The sequence below is a fragment of the Oncorhynchus mykiss genome, chromosome 8 (assembly GCF_057628025.1).
Source record: "Oncorhynchus mykiss isolate SJ-2025 chromosome 8, ASM5762802v1, whole genome shotgun sequence".
Classification (NCBI taxonomy): Eukaryota; Metazoa; Chordata; class Actinopteri; order Salmoniformes; family Salmonidae; genus Oncorhynchus; species Oncorhynchus mykiss.
Genome location: NC_143029.1, coordinates 11,985,298 through 12,003,327, shown reverse-complemented (window position 1 = coordinate 12,003,327; position 18,030 = coordinate 11,985,298). Strand labels below are relative to the sequence as shown.

The following is an 18,030-nucleotide window of genomic DNA, read 5'->3' as shown; positions in this document are numbered from 1 at the left end:
TTTACCCCTCTATATATAAACAGTGGAACTATAGTTTACCCCTCTATATAGAACTAGTGGAACTATAGTTTACCCCTCTATATATAACCAGTGGAACTATAGTTTACCCCTCTATATTTAACTAGTGGAACTATAGTTTACCCCTCTATAGTTATAACTAGTGGAACTATAGTTTACCCCTCTATAGTTATAGCTAGTGGAACTATAGTTTACCCCTCTATAGTTATAACTAATGGAACTATAGTTTACCCCTCTATAGTTATAACTAATGGAGCTATAGTTTACCCCTCTATATATAACTAGTGGAACTATAGTTTACCCCTCTATAGTTATAACTAGTGGAACTATAGTTTACCCCTCTATATTTAACCAGTGTAACTATAGTTTACCCCTTTATAGTTATAACTAATGGAACTATAGTTTACCCCTTTATATATAACTAGTGGAACTATAGTTTACCCCTCTATCTCTATATTTAACCAGTGTAACTATAGTTTACCCCTCTATATTTAACCAGTGTAACTATAGTTTACCCCTCTATAGTTATAACTAGTGGAACTATAGTTTTCCCCTTTATATTTAACTAGTGGAACTATAGTTTACCCCTCTATCTCTATATTTAACCAGTGTAACTATAGTTTACCCCTCTATATTTAACCAGTGTAAGTATAGTTTACCCCTCTATATATAACCAGTGGAACTATAGTTGTAAGGTTCTGCTTTTCTTTTCTTAGTCAACCTTGTGTTCTTTTTCTTTGTGTTCTTGAACGTAGCCCTATTTCTTTGTGTTCTTGAACGTAGCCTGTTTCTTTGTGTTCTTGAACGTAGCCTGTTTCTTTGTGTTCTTGAACGTAGCCCTGTCTTTCATTTTTGTTCATTGTTTTTACCTGTGTCATTTACTCACCTGGTCTCATCAGCTCCTTATATAGTTGAGTTCTTTCTGTTAGTTTTGAGTTGTTTTTTGTTGTTGTTTTGTTATGGTTGTTTTTGACGGCCTATGTGTGTTTGACCACTGCCTGTGACCACGATTCCTGCCTTCTGCGAAGGCTTAATAAACATCTGCCGAGAGCACGTGAATCTACACCTTTTTCTCCCTGAGTATTCATTCAGATTAGCCATATACAGTGGGGAGAACAAGTATTTGATACACTGCCGATTTTGCAGGTTTTCCTACTTACAAAGCATGTAGAGGTCTGTAATTTTTATAAATGTTTGTCTTCTCTCGCTCTCTCGCTGTTTATTTTCTTCACTCTTACTTAAAAATAAATATATTCCTATATGCATAGGGTCTGGAAAAGGGGGCTCTCGTCCTCTATCCTTTTGTGTCTCCTTTTCACTACCCCGCTCCCTCACTTCCTGCTACAATTGAATCAATAAACAGTCTTTAATGCTCAGTGAAACTCTTTGAGCTTGGATCACGTCACACTCTTAGCTCGCCCATGGAATGAAGCTATAGGGAAGCAACTCTGGACTCCTGAACTCTGGGTTAACTCCTCTGGAAATATTGATTTGAGTTTCTTTCATTCTCCCTCTCTAGTCATTGAGTGGTAAGTCTCTGGTCTTTTGGATGGTGGACAGCAGATCTAGCCAGGTTTAGTCAAAGTCCATGCTCAGTACTATGCTCGTTTTTTGGAATGGTGAACTTTGAAACAAGTCTTTGCTCGATGGTAGTGTTGTTTAATACCTACATGGCATTTGGAGTATTAGGAGGTCTATGAGCATTCGTTGGGGTATTTGGATGTTTAACTACTACATAATAACCTGATCTGTCATCGTTAAAGTAGTTTCACTACGAAATAGCAGATGTTATGTTGTTGTCAAGTCATGTCATGATTCTGAACAGCATGAGAGTGGAGCACCTGGAGAGCACTTTCCAATCAAATTGTAAATCATTCAAAAATGTTAAGGGGTTTCGATCACTGCTGAGAGAGACCTGGGATTGCCATGGTAACTGCACTTCACTGAGTGGTCTGGACGGTGTAGGTGGAAGCATCGTTCCTTGGGTTATTTGAAGTGGTACTAAGACTGTTAACAGTCCACCGACTACACTGAACCTCCTTGATTAGGAGTTTGAACTGTAAGCTATGACAATGCTAAGATGTTCCGTGTTGTCTGGCTACTAGGACTAGTGTCTATAAATCTTTTTGATACAGGAACCTTGAAGGACGATTTCAATTAAACCTAGAATTTCTCTGGCCCAGTGGTGGTCTAATGGTTAGCTCCATTGTTTCTGTGGCGTTGGGTGGTCTAATGTTTCGCTCCATTGTTTCTGTGGCGTTGGGTGGTCTAATGTTTCGCTCCATTGTTTCTGTGGCCTGGGGTGGTCTAATGGTTTGCTCCATTGTTTCTGTGGCCTGGGGTGGTCTAATGGTTCGCTCCATTGTTTCTGTGGCCTGGGGTGGTCTAATGGTTCGCTCCATTGTTTCTGTGGCCTGGGGTGGTCTAATGGTTCGCTCCATTGTTTCTGTGGCCTGGGGTGGTCTAATGGTTTGCTCCATTGTTTCTGTGGCCTGGGGTGGTCTAATGGTTCGCTCCATTGTTTCTGTGGCCTGGGGTGGTCTAATGGTTCGCTCCATTGTTTCTGTGGCCTGGGTAGCCTTGTAGTTTGCTCCATTGTTTCTGTGGCCTGGGTAGCCTTGTGGTTTTCTCCATTGTTTCTGTGGCCTGGGTAGCCTTGTGGTTTGCTCCATTGTCTCCTGAGCAAATGTATGGCGGCATTAGAATGGGTTTAAATCTGACACACGCCATTCTAACACCCTCTCTCCAACTAACTTTCCTGTCTCTTCTCTGTCTCCCGCCAATAAAATAAAATACAAAAGGAGTGGAAAAACCATCAAATAATATAAAGAAGAAATTCAGAACTGAGTACATTGAGTATGTAACAAGAACTCCCGGTGACCAGAAACTGCCTCTGGGAAGTTTTACGTTTTAAAGTGGATGAACCACTCTAAAGTAAAGGGTCTGACTCAGCACTACTGGTCTGGAGGATCTCAAGTTCTCATTGGGTCCCTCAATTAGTCGGTCTGTATAAACAGCTGCTTGGCTAGCTCTGCTGAATTAACCTGGCTTAACCTCTCTCTCTCTGTCTCTCTGTCTCTCTGTCTCTCTGTCTCTCTGTCTCTCTGTCTCTCTGTCTCTCTGTCTCTCTGTCTCCCTGTGTCACACAGACACACACACACACTCTCTCTTTCCACCCCTTCATTTCAGCATTATTTGGACATCAAGGTACAGTACAGCACAGCCAACGCACCGAACAGTACAGTATAGTATAGTTCAGCACAGTACAGTACAGTAGAGTTCGGTACAGTACACTAATTTATTGTACTCTACTGAACTATACTTTTCTTTACTTTACTCTACTGTGCTTTATTGTGCTGTGCTGTGCTGTGCTGTGCTGTGCCCTGCTCTACTGTACTGGGCTGTCCAAACTTTTGAACCCAACTGTAGTTTGGGACTACCATGACATACTATTGTAGTCAATTCAATTGCAGAAAATCCGTTGCTGATTTTACGATTTGGTAACGGTTTAAAAAACACTATAACAAATTGATAGGTCTAGCTTTACTTGTTACTTCTGTGAACTTTCATTTTCCTCCCTCCTCGTGAGGGAGAGAAATGAGAAAATCTTTTCAAGACATGTTGGTTTTTGGTAAGAGAATTTGAAGGCACAAGGCAATGTTACTTAAACTTACAGAAGGCAGAAAAATTCATCCAAAACTAAATATTAATGTTGATATTAGCTGGCAGGGGGTCTTCACTTCAACCTTGTGTTTTAATGTATTTCTAATACCTGCTAGATGTTTTCTAAGACCCCTTTTCCATCTGTTTGACCAGAAATCAAAGCCTTTGCTTATTCCTCATTTGTAGGATGGAAAATGGTGGAACAATGTATATATGCCTTAATTTCTCAATAATATAGAATCTTAGCTTTCATTTGACACCCAATTTGACATGCTCCTATGAACTTCCCATGTTGGTGCTCATGGGTCCTTTTACGTGGAAATGACGGGATCAAAGTGGAGGAGTGAACTTTTCTGTCAAAGCTGCAGGAGAGAGAAAGAGAGAGGGAGAACGAGGGGTCGTGACCACTGAACTCACCTCCTGTCCACTCTAATCGTTGTTAATTACACAGACGAGTAAGCGAATGCAAATGCAGCTCTCTTTAGTCGACGGTCCAAAACATCACAATAAAGCTCTCTCTCCACTCCTCATGTCTATTAATGCATGTTGATTATGACACTGTTGCTTAATAGGAAAGGACATGAAGGCAGCTGAGAATATAATTGTTACAATTTTTTTGAGAAAATAAGCACAGCTATAATTAACTTTGCTATATGGATCGTACCACCGACACTTCAATGTCACCTGTTTTATGTTGGAGGAGAATCCACTGTAATTATTGGACGGGGAAATTGAGATTGAACCTTATTGGTCTTCCACCTGTTGCTCTTCTGTCCCTCAGGAGGAATATTTGAATCCATCGAAAGCGGCCCATCAGGAGCAGAGGAACTCGCCTTTAAATTTGCCTTGAACACAATCAACAGGAACCGCACCCTGCTGCCCAACACCACACTCACATATGACATCCAGAGAATAAACATCTTTGACAGCTTCGAGGCCTCCAGAAAAGGTGAGAGGCTGAGGAGGATACGAAGTAGACCTGGGGTGTATTCATTAGTGCACACCATAGTAAAAACATTTTTGCAACGGGAAAACATTTAGCAAAAAAAACAAGCATTTCTTATTGGACAAGTTCAGGTTAGTCCCTCCCTGTTTTAGCCATTTGCTTCTGTTTGGTTCCTAGTGAATACAAATTCAAATCAATTTGAAGAGATTGTTTGAGCCTGCCTGGAGTGCCCAATGGGTGAGGTTTGCACTTTTGGATATCATCATGAATAATTGCTAGAGGGTGGTCTGGGTAGAAGCTACAGGTTGTGTTGTGACAGCTGCATCTGTTATAAGCTTGAATAATAATCAGAGTATCGCTGTGATTAGTTATTTGTGGATTTCTTATTTGTTTGTGGGTGATTATGACTAACAATAAGGGTTACGGTGAAATGTGGGACCAGAAACTGATTGAGAATGACTCACTCTGAATATCTGTTGAGAAATATTTTACTGATGCTGCCAACTAACTGATTGCATCGGATGAAGCTCGATCATGTTACATAGGAGAAATATGGCTCACATGGTAATATTCCATTTTTTAAATATATGTGACTAATGGTAACTCTAAATGAAGGCTACGTAACTCTAAATAAAGACTACGTAACTCTAAATGAAGGCTACGTAACTCTAAATGAAGGCTACGTAACTCTAAATGAAGGCTACGTTACCCTAAATAAAGACTACGTAACTCTAAATAAAGACTACGTAACTCTAAATGAAGACTATGTGACTCTAAATGAAGGTTACGTAACTCTAAATAAAGACTACGTAACCCTAAATAAAGACTTTGTAACTCTAAATAAAGACTACGTAACTCTAAATAAAGACTTCGTAACTCTAAATGAAGACTACGTAACTCTAAATGAAGGTTACGCAACTCTAAATGAAGGCTACGTAACTCTAAATGAAGGCTACGTAACTCTAAATGAAGGCTACGTAACTCTAAATGAAGGCTACGTAACTCTAAATAAAGACTACGTAACTCTAAATGAAGGCTACGTAACTCTAAATGAAGGCTACGTTACCCTAAATAAAGACTACGTAACTCTAAATGAAGGCTACGTAACTCTAAATGAAGGCTACGTAACTCTAAATAAAGACTACGTAACTCTAAAGAAAGACTACGTAACTCTAAATGAAGGCTACGTTACCCTAAATAAAGACTACGTAACTCTAAATGAAGGCTACGTAACTCTAAATGAAGGCTACGTAACTCTAAAGAAAGACTACGTAACTCTAAATGGAGGCTGCGTAACTCTAAATAAAGACTACGTAACTCTAAATGAAGACTACGTAACTCTAAATAAATACTACGTAACTCTAAATGAAGGCTACGTAACTCTAAATGAAGGCTACGTAACTCTAAATAAAGACTACGTAACTCTAAATGAAGGCTAAGTAACTCTAAATGAAGGCTACGTAACTCTAAATAAAGACTACGTAACTCTAAATAAAGACTATGTAACTCTAAATGAAGGTTACGTAACTCTAAATAAAGACTTCGTAACTCTAAATAAAGACTACGTAACTCTAAATGAAGGTTACGCAACTCTAAATGAAGGCTACAAAACTCTAAATGAAGGCTACGCAACCCTAAATAAAGACTACGTAACTCTAAATGAAGGCTAAGTAACTCTAAATGAAGGCTACGTAACTCTAAATGAAGGCTACGTAACTCTAAATGAAGGCTAAGTAACTCTAAATGAAGGCTAAGTAACTCTAAATGAAGGCTACGTAACTCTAAATGAAGGCTACATAACTCTAAATGAAGGCTACGTAACTCTAAATGAAGGCTACGTAACTCTAAATGAAGGCAACGTAACCCTAAATAAAGACTACGTAACTCTAAATGAAGGCTACGTAACTCTAAATGAAGGCTACGTAACTCTAAATGAAGGCTACGTAACTCTAAATAAAGACTACGTAACTCTAAATGAAGGCTACGTAACTCTAAATGAAGGCTACGTTACCCTAAATAAAGACTACGTAACTCTAAATGAAGGCTACGTAACTCTAAATGAAGGCTACGTAACTCTAAATAAAGACTACGTAACTCTAAAGAAAGACTACGTAACTCTAAATGAAGGCTACGTAACTCTAAATAAAGACTACGTAACTCTAAATGAAGACTACGTAACTCTAAATAAATACTACGTAACTCTAAATGAAGGCTACGTAACTCTAAATGAAGGCTACGTAACTCTAAATGAAGGCTACGTAACTCTAAATAAAGACTACGTAACTCTAAATGAAGGCTAAGTAACTCTAAATAAAGACTACGTAACTCTAAATAAAGACTACGTAACTCTAAATAAAGACTACGTAACTCTAAATAAAGACTACGTAACTCTAAATGAAGGTTACGTAACTCTAAATGAAGGCTACGTAACTCTAAATAAAGACTACGTAACTCTAAATAAAGACTATGTAACTCTAAATGAAGGTTACGTAACTCTAAATAAAGACTTCGTAACTCTAAATAAAGACTACGTAACTCTAAATGAAGGTTACGCAACTCTAAATGAAGGCTACAAAACTCTAAATGAAGGCTACGCAACCCTAAATAAAGACTACGTAACTCTAAATGAAGGCTAAGTAACTCTAAATGAAGGCTACATAACTCTAAATGAAGGCTACGTAACTCTAAATGAAGGCTACGTAACTCTAAATGAAGGCTAAGTAACTCTAAATGAAGGCTAAGTAACTCTAAATGAAGGCTACGTAACTCTAAATGAAGGCTACATAACTCTAAATGAAGGCTACGTAACTCTAAATGAAGGCTACGTAACTCTAAATGAAGGCAACGTAACCCTAAATAAAGACTACGTAACTCTAAATGAAGGTTACGTAACTCTAAATGAAGGCTACATAACTCTAAATAAAGACTACGTAACTCTAAATGAAGGCTAAGTAACTCTAAATGAAGATTACGTAACTCTAAATGAAGGCTACGTAACTCTAAATGAAGGCTACGTAACTCTAAATGAAGGCTACGTAACTCTAAATGAAGACTACGTAACTCTAAATGAAGGTTACGTAACTTTAAATGAAGGCTACGTAACTCTAAATGAAGGCTACGTAACTCTAAATAAATACTACGTAACTCTAAATGAAGGCTACGTAACTCTAAATGAAGGTTACGTAACTCTAAAGACTACGTAACTCTAAATGAAGGTTACGTAACTCTAAATAAAGACTACGTAACTCTAAATGAAGGCTACGTAACTCCAAATGAAGGCTAAGTAACCCTAAATGAAGATTACGTAACTCTAAATGAAGGCTACGTAACTCTAAATGAAGGCTACGTAACTCTAAATGAAGGCTACGTAACTCTAAATGAAGACTACGTAACTCTAAATGAAGGTTACGTAACTTTAAATGAAGGCTACGTAACTCTAAATGAAGGCTACGTAACTCTAAATAAATACTACATAACTCTAAATAAAGACTATGTAACTCTAAATGAAGGTTACGTAACTCTAAATAAAGACTTCGTAACTCTAAATAAAGACTACGTAACTCTAAATGAAGGTTACGCAACTCTAAATGAAGGCTACAAAACTCTAAATGAAGGCTACGCAACCCTAAATAAAGACTACGTAACTCTAAATGAAGGCTAAGTAACTCTAAATGAAGGCTACATAACTCTAAATGAAGGCTACGTAACTCTAAATGAAGGCTAAGTAACTCTAAATGAAGGCTAAGTAACTCTAAATGAAGGCTACATAACTCTAAATGAAGGCTACGTAACTCTAAATGAAGGCTACGTAACTCTAAATGAAGGCAACGTAACCCTAAATAAAGACTACGTAACTCTAAATGAAGGTTACGTAACTCTAAATGAAGGTTACGTAACTCTAAATAAAGACTACGTAACCCTAAATAAAGACTTTGTAACTCTAAATAAAGACTACGTAACTCTAAATAAAGACTTCGTAACTCTAAATGAAGACTACGTAACTCTAAATGAAGGTTACGCAACTCTAAATGAAGGCTACGTAACTCTAAATGAAGGCTACGTAACTCTAAATGAAGGCTACGTAACTCTAAATGAAGGCTACGTAACTCTAAATAAAGACTACGTAACTCTAAATGAAGGCTACGTAACTCTAAATGAAGGCTACGTTACCCTAAATAAAGACTACGTAACTCTAAATGAAGGCTACGTAACTCTAAATGAAGGCTACGTAACTCTAAATAAAGACTACGTAACTCTAAAGAAAGACTACGTAACTCTAAATGAAGGCTACGTAACTCTAAATAAAGACTACGTAACTCTAAATGAAGACTACGTAACTCTAAATAAATACTACGTAACTCTAAATGAAGGCTACGTAACTCTAAATGAAGGCTACGTAACTCTAAATGAAGGCTACGTAACTCTAAATAAAGACTACGTAACTCTAAATGAAGGCTAAGTAACTCTAAATAAAGACTACGTAACTCTAAATAAAGACTACGTAACTCTAAATGGAGGCTACGTAACTCTAAATAAAGACTACGTAACTCTAAATGAAGGTTACGTAACTCTAAATGAAGGCTACGTAACTCTAAATAAAAACTACGTAACTCTAAATAAAGACTATGTAACTCTAAATGAAGGTTACGTAACTCTAAATAAAGACTTCGTAACTCTAAATAAAGACTACGTAACTCTAAATGAAGGTTACGCAACTCTAAATGAAGGCTACAAAACTCTAAATGAAGGCTACGCAACCCTAAATAAAGACTACGTAACTCTAAATGAAGGCTAAGTAACTCTAAATGAAGGCTACATAACTCTAAATGAAGGCTACGTAACTCTAAATGAAGGCTACGTAACTCTAAATGAAGGCTAAGTAACTCTAAATGAAGGCTAAGTAACTCTAAATGAAGGCTACGTAACTCTAAATGAAGGCTACATAACTCTAAATGAAGGCTACGTAACTCTAAATGAAGGCTACGTAACTCTAAATGAAGGCAACGTAACCCTAAATAAAGACTACGTAACTCTAAATGAAGGTTACGTAACTCTAAATGAAGGCTACATAACTCTAAATAAAGACTACGTAACTCTAAATGAAGGCTAAGTAACTCTAAATGAAGATTACGTAACTCTAAATGAAGGCTACGTAACTCTAAATGAAGGCTACGTAACTCTAAATGAAGGCTACGTAACTCTAAATGAAGACTACGTAACTCTAAATGAAGGTTACGTAACTTTAAATGAAGGCTACGTAACTCTAAATGAAGGCTACGTAACTCTAAATAAATACTACGTAACTCTAAATAAAGACTACGTAACTCTAAATGAAGGCTACGTAACTCTAAATGAAGGTTACGTAACTCTAAAGACTACGTAACTCTAAATGAAGGTTACGTAACTCTAAATAAAGACTACGTAACTCTAAATGAAGGCTACGTAACTCCAAATGAAGGCTAAGTAACCCTAAATGAAGGCTAAGTAACCCTAAATGAAGGCTAAGTAACCCTAAATGAAGGCTAAATAGCTCTAAATGAAGACTACGCAACTCTAAATGAAAGCTAAATAACTAAATTAAGGCTAGGTAACTCTACATTAAGGCTAAGTCATTCTAAATTAAGGATAAGTGTGTTATAGTAAGTGTTATGGCCGATTTAGGTCAACCAAAATGCAGTACTCCTACTGGTATCTGTGTGACTCAATGCAAAGTGTGACTGACATTCTTCTTGTGTTCTTCCTTGATCCAATGTGGGAGAGACTAAAGGGACTTTCTTGATCAGCATTCCCATGGTGCATTGTATGGACAGTAGAGCAGCAAGGAGCTGAAGGCTTCCACCTAAACACTACTCTAACAAACCTCAACACTATCCTAACGAACCTAAACACATATCTAACGAACCTAAACACGTGTCTAACAAACACCTCTCTTTCTGTCTCTTCCCCCCCCCCAGCCTGTGACCAGCTCTCCCTGGGAGTGGCAGCCATCTTTGGCCCCTCCCACAGCTCGTCGGCCAACGCAGTCCAGTCCATTTGTAATGCCCTGGGGGTGCCCCACATCCAGACCAAGTGGAAGCACCAGGTGTATTTGTATTTATTATTGATCCCCATTAGCTGCTGCCATGGCTGCAGATACTCTTCATGGGGTCCAGCAACATGAAGGCAGTTATACATTTTAAAAACATTACAATGCATTCATAACAGGTTTCACAACATATTAAGTGTGTGCCCTCGGACCTCTACTCTATTCCCACATACAGTACTGTATCTATAACACAACATCCACGTGTACATGTGCGTATAGTGCGTATGTTTTCATGTGTGTGTATGCATGTGTCTATGTTTGTGTTGCTTCACAGTCCCCACTGTTCCATAAGGTGTATTTTTCTCAGGGTTTTTTTTTATCTCATTTTACTGCTGGTATGAGCAACTTGATGTAGAATAGAGTTCCATGTAGTCATGGCTCTATGTAGTACTGTGTGCCTCCCATAGTCTGTTCTGTACTTGGGGACTGTGAAGAGACCTCTGGTGGCATGTTTCATGGGATATGCATGGGTGTCCGACCTGTAGTTCAAACAGACAGCTTGGTGCATTCAACATGTCAACACCTCTCATAAATACAAGTAGTGGTGAAGTCAATCTCTCCTGGCTCAAAGTGGAAGAGAGATTGACTTCACCACTACTTGTATTTATGAGAGGTGTGTCATGTTGAATGCACCGAGCTGTCTGTTTGAACTACTGGCACACATATTATTAATGTTAGCACTCTGTGTACATCCAAGGGCCAGCCGTGCTGCCCTGTTCTGAGTCAATTGCAATGTTCCTAAGTCCCTCTTTGTGGCACCTGATAGCATGACTGAAGAGTAGTCCAGGTGCGACAAAACTAGGGCCTGTAGGACCTGCCTTGTTGATAGTGCTGTTAAGAATGCAGCGCAGCACATCCTAGCGAATGTTGTATCAACATGTTTGGACCATGACAGTTTACAATCCAGGGTTACTCCAAGCAGTTTAGACACCGCAACTTGCTCAATTTCCACATTATTCATTACAAGATTTAGTTGAGGTTAAGTGAATGATTTGTCCCAAATAAAATGCTTTTAGTTTTTGAAATATTTAGCATTAACTTATTCCTTGCCACCCATTCTGAAACTAACTGCAGCTCTTTCTTAATTAAGTGTTGCAGTCATTTCAGTCGCTGTGGTAGCTGACGTGTATAGTGTTGAGTCTTCCTTATACATAGACACGCTTTACTCAAAGCCAGTGGCATGTCGTTAGTAAAGTTTGAAAAAAGTAAGGGGCCTAGACAGCTGCCCTGGGGAATTCCTGATTTTGTGTTGGAGAGGTTTCCATTAAGAACACCCTCTGTGTTCTGTTAGACAGGTAACTCTTTATCCACAATATTATACGGGGTGTAAAGCCAGAACGCATACATTTTTCCAGCAACAGACTATGATTGACAATGTCATAAGCCGCAACAATATCTAACAAAACAGCCCCCCACAAACCTTTTATCATCAATTTATCTCAGCCAATCATCAGCCATTTGTGAAAGTGCTTGTTGAATGTCCTTCCCTATAAGTGTGCTGAGAGTCTGTTGTCAATTTGTTTACTGTAAAATAGGATTGTATCTGGTCAAACACAATTTTTTCCAGAAGTTTACAAAGGGTTGGTAACTGGCTGATTGGTAGGCTATTTGAGCCAGTTAAGGGGGATTTACCATTCTTAGGTAGGGGAATAACTTTTGCTTCCCTCCAGGTATCAGACAACAGGGACTCTTACTACATCAGCCTCTACCCAGACTTCCAGTCCCTCAGCCGGGCAATCCTGGACCTGGTGCACTTCTTCAAATGGAGGACGGTCACTGTGGTCTATGATGACAGCACAGGTACAGATATCTCTGATGATGGTGGTCATGGTGATGATGTTTATGATGATGGTGATGATGAGGATGGTGATGATGATGAGCCAATTGGTGACGATGAAGATGTTAGTGAATGATGATCAAAAGGAGTTAAAATACATACAATTGTAAACTAAAAACTGCTACTCAAACACAAACACAACTTTTTATAGGGGTGGTAGGTAGCTGAGAGTTTAGAGAAGTGGACCAGTAGCTTCTTGGTTGCCGGTTTGAGTCTTATGCTGGGCAATAAAAATGGGAGGTGAATTGTCATGCCCTTGAGCAAGGCACTTAACCCTTACATAGATCCAGGGGTGCAGAGGAGAAAAACTGTTCTGTTCTTTCCCCCAAGACTTTAGCATTGAGGGATTGGCCATGAAATATGTAGCCCTCTCAAAGCCCTCCAGATGTACTCTACGTCAAAACCTCAGCCTTTCATATGAGTGAGCATCTCTGAAAAACCACATTACCCAGAATGACCCTCACCCACCATCTCCTCAGATTAATGCCACGCAGAATGAATGTGAGAGCTGACAGCTCATGAATAAAAGACACGTCCCCTGAGGGTCCTCGTCCAGCTGTATCTGCCTGCCGGATCGCCTGCTGTGACTGTGTGGAGTGGCTCATGATGTGCGTTCTACAAGCACATCGATATTTCATACCGTTGAGTACCGTGATCATTTTCAGGCCTACGGCATCATCAGCTTTAGAGAGAGGACAACATTTCGTAATGTCCATCTCATATTTTCGATCCTTTGGAAGGAGAAAGGTGTAAATTTCATGGAACATAATTGGATACAATATGTTGAACATATTCGTTTGTTCAAGTACATGAATTGCTCAATATATCCAATTGGTTTCTTCAGTTGACCTTCTGTAAAAGGATCCATGAGCACCAACATGGGAAGTTCATAGGAGCATATCAAACTGGTTGTGTCAAATGAAAATATATTTATGGAAAATGAAGGCATACAGTGGCTTTTTCCACATTTTGTTGTGTTACAGCCTGAATTCAAAATGGATAAAACGAGATGTTGTATCTGTCACGTTCATCGTAATGATGAGACCAAGGCACAGCGTGATAAGAATACATTCCTCTTTCATAAACGAAGAACACTTAAACAAACTAACAACACGAACTTAAAGCTATGCAAAACCGAGTGCTGACATGCAACTACACATAGACAATAACCCACAAAACCAAAATGGAAAATGGCAACCTAAATAGGATCCCCAATCAGAGACAACGATAAACAGCTGTCTCTGATTGGGAACCAATTCAGGCCACCATAGACCTACATTTACCTAGACAATACCAAAACCCCATAGATATACAAAAAAACCCTAGACAAGACAAGAACACACATACCACCCTCGTCACACACTGACCTAACCAAAATAATAAAGAAAACTAAGATAACTAAGGTCAGGGCGTGACAGTATCACTGGCCTACATGCAATATCCCATAATGTCAAAGTGGAATTATGTTTTAAAAACTGTTTACCAATTCATAAAAAAGGAAAGCTGAAATGTTTTGAGTCCATACGTATTCAAACCCAAACTTAAATAGGTTCAGCAGTAAAAGTGTGCTTAACAAGTCACATAATAAGTTGGACTCACTATGCGTGCAATAATAGTGTGTAACATGATCTTTGAATGAATACGTCATCTCTGTACCCCACACATAGAATTATCTGTAAGGTCCCTCAGTCGAGCAGTGCGTTTCAAACACAGATTCACACAAAGACCAGGGAGATTTCCCAATGCCTCACAAAGAAGGGCACCTATTGGTAGATGGGTAAAAACAAACCTTTTGAGTATGGTGAAGTTATTACACTTTGGATGGTTTATCAATACACCCAGTCAGTACAAATATACAGACGTCCATCCTAACTCAGTTGCCAGAGAGGTAGGAAACCGCTCTGGGATTTCACCATGAGGCCAATGCAGACTTTAAAACAGTTATAGAGTTAAATGGCTGTGATAGGAGAAAACTGAGGATGGATCAACAACATTGTAGTTGCTCTACAATATTAACCTGAATGACAGAGGGAAAAGAAGGAAGCCTGGAGAGAATACAAATACTCCAAAAAATGCATCCTGTTCACAATAAGGCACTAAAGTAAAACTGCTAAAAATGTGGGAAAGAAATTAACTTTATTTCCTGAATATGAAGCATTATGGTTGGGTCAAATCCAACACAAGACATCACTGAGTACAACTTCATATTTTCAAGCATGGTGGTGGCTGCATCATGTTATGGGTATGCTTGTCATAGGCAAGGACTAGAACATTTTGTTATATAGAAAGAAACAGATTGAAGCTAAGCACAGGCAAAATCCTAGAGAAAAACCTGGATTAATCTGCTTTCCAACAGACACTGGGAGACAAATTCACCTTTCAGCAGGACACAAGGCCAAATACAGTTGAAGTCGGAAGTTTACATTCACTTAGGTTGGAGTCATTAAAACTTGTTTTCCAAGCGCTCCATAAATTTCTTGTTAACAAGCTATAGTTTTGGCAAGTCGGTTAGGACATCTACTTTGTGCATGACACAAGTCATTTTTCCAACAATTGTTTACAGTCAGATTATTTCACTTGTAATTCATAATCACAATTCCAGTGGGTCAGAAGTTTACATACACTAAGTTGGCTGTGCCTTTAAACAGCTTGGAAAATTCCAGAAAATGATGTCATGGCTTTAGAAGCTTCTGATAGGCTAATTGACATAATTTGAGTCAATTGGAGGTGTACCTGTGGATGTATTGCAAGGCCTACCTTCAAACTCAGTGCCTCTGCTTGACATCATGGGAAAATCAAAAGAAATCAGCCAAGACCTCAGAAATAAATTATAGACCTACACAAGTCTGGTTCATCCTTGGGAGCAATTTCCAAATGCCTGAAGGTACCACGTTCATCTGTAAAAACAATAGTATGCAAGTATGAACACCATGGGACCACGCAGCCATCATACCGCTCAGGAAGGAGACCTGTTCTGTCTCCTAGAGATGAATGTACTTTGGTGTGAAACTGCAAATCAATCCCAGAACAACAGTAAGGACCTTGTGAAGATGCTGGAGGAAACGGGTACAAAAGTATCTATTTCCACAGTAAAATGAGTCCTATATCGACATCCCCTGAAAGGCCACTCAGCAAGGAAGAAGCCACTGCTCCAAAATCGACATAAAAAAGCCAGACTATGGTTTGCAACTGCACATGGGGACAAAGTTCGTACTTTTTGGAGAAATGTCCTCTGGTCTGATGAAACAGAAACAGAACTGTTTGGCCATAATGACCATCGTTATGTTTGGAGGAAAACGGGGAGGCTTGCAATCCGAAGAACATCATCCCAAACGTGAAGCACATGGGTGGCAGCATCATGTTGTGGGGGTGCTTTGCTACTGGAGGGACTGGTGCACTCCACAAAATAGATGGCATCATGAGGGAGGAAAATTATGTGGATATATTGAAGCAACAGCTCAAGACATCAGCCACGAAGTTAAAGCTTGGTAGCAAATTGGTCTTCCAAATGGACAATGTGGGAAGCTTGTGGAAGGCTAGCCGAAACGTTTTACCCAAGTTAAACAATTTAAAGGCAATGCTACCAAATACTAATTGAGTGTATGTAAACTTCTTACCGACTGGGAAAGTGATGAAAGAAATACAATTCTCTCTACTTATTATTCTGACATTTTACATTCCTAAAATAAAGTGGTGATCCTAACTGACCTAAGCATGGGGATTTTTACTAGGATTAAATGTCATGAATTGTGGAAAACAGAGTTTGTATTTGGCTAAAGTGTATGTAAACTTCCGACTTCAAACTGTAAACCCTGGAGTTGCATAACAAGATGACATTAAATGTTAAATGTGGCCTAGTTACAGGTTTGACTGAAATTTGCTTGGAAATCTATTCTACTTGAAAATGACTGTCTAGCAATGACCAATGTCTAAAAACATGTTTTAACTTTGTCATTCTGTGTTATTGTGTGTAGATGTGTGAGGGGAAAAAATACAATTTAATACATTTTGAATTCAGGCTGTAACACAAAATGTGGAATAGCTGAAGGGGTATAAATACTTAATGAATACACTATATATGATTTTCAACCATTTTCCATCTTAAAAATTGTTTCGGGCGTGGATCAGAAAACCAGTCGGTATCTGGTGTGACCATCATTTGCCTTATGCAGCACGACACATCTCCTTCGCATAGAGTTGATCAGCCTGGTGAGTGTGGCCTTTGGAATGTTGTCCCACTCTTCTTCAATGGCTGTGCAAAGTTGGAACATGCTGTTGCCAGCCCATACATACATAACTCCACCGCCACCATGGGGCACTGTGTTCACAACATTGACATCAACAAACCGCTCTCCCACACAACGTCATGCACTGTCTGAAGAGCACACTTCTCCAGCGTGCCAGTGGCCATCAAATGTGAGCATTTTCCCACTGAAGTCGGTTACGATGCCAAACTGCAGTCAGGTTAAAACCCTGGTGAGGACAACAAGCACGCTGTTGAGCTTCCCTGAGATGGTTTTTGACAGTTTGTGCAGAAATTCTTCGGTTGTGCAAACCCACAGTTTCATCAGCTGTCTGGGAGGCTGGTTTCAGACAATCCCGCAGGTGAAGAACCCGGATGTATAAGTTCTGGGCTGGCATGGTTATACGTGGTCTGCGGTTGTGAGGCTGGTTGCCAAATTCTGCCAAATTCTCTAAAACGATGTTGGAGGAGACTTATGGTAGAGAAATGAGCATTAAATTCTCTGGCAACATTTCTGGTGTACATTCCTGCAGTCAGCATAACCAATTGCATGCTCCCTCAAAACTTGAGACATCTGTGGCATTGCGTTGAGTGACAAAACAGCACATTTAGAGTGGCATTTTATTGTCCCCAGCACAAGGTGCACCTGTGTAATGATTGAGCTGTTTAATCATCTTCTTGATATGCCACATGTGTAGAGTGAATGGATTATCTTGGCAAAGGAGAAATGCTCACTAACAGAAATGTAAACAATGTCATGATTTTGCTGCCATTATTGCAATGACAATTATTTTAGCAAATAAATTAACTATGTTTAATTATTACAATGATTAAATTAAATTAAAGTCATCAGTTAATTATCATTATTACCTCATCAGTCTCATTCTGAACGTTGTTGACTTCCATCCGTTAATTATAATTATTACCTCATCAGTCTCATTCTGAGACTGCATGAACTCTAGTCTCCATGATGAATCAATGATACACAAATTGGCTTAATTATTTATTTACTAACTAACTAAATAACCACACAGAATTAAATAAACACACACACGGGATAGATTATACATTGGTTACTAACATGATGCAATGAAAAGTCCCTAGTGGACTAACCCGATATGACGGCTTGGTACACAATGAAAAGGGGTGGGGAAAGAAAGAGTGGGAGGAGAAGAGACAAAGGAATTCAACTACCGTACATACAGTTGAATAATACGCTCATCGTATATATGGATATT

General features: G+C 39.0%; 1 protein-coding gene across 1 annotated transcript in view; it reads left to right on the top strand.

Annotated features, from left to right (window-relative positions):
- Positions 1 to 18,030, top strand: part of LOC110529367 (glutamate receptor ionotropic, kainate 2) — a 176,921-nt gene that overhangs the window by 43,689 nt on the left and 115,202 nt on the right. Inside the window, exons 2-4 of the mRNA XM_021611507.3 lie at positions 4,463 to 4,630; positions 10,582 to 10,709; positions 12,383 to 12,512. Of these exons, the coding sequence (XP_021467182.1) occupies positions 4,463 to 4,630; positions 10,582 to 10,709; positions 12,383 to 12,512 (426 nt within the window). The remainder of the gene's footprint in view (positions 1 to 4,462; positions 4,631 to 10,581; positions 10,710 to 12,382; positions 12,513 to 18,030) is intronic.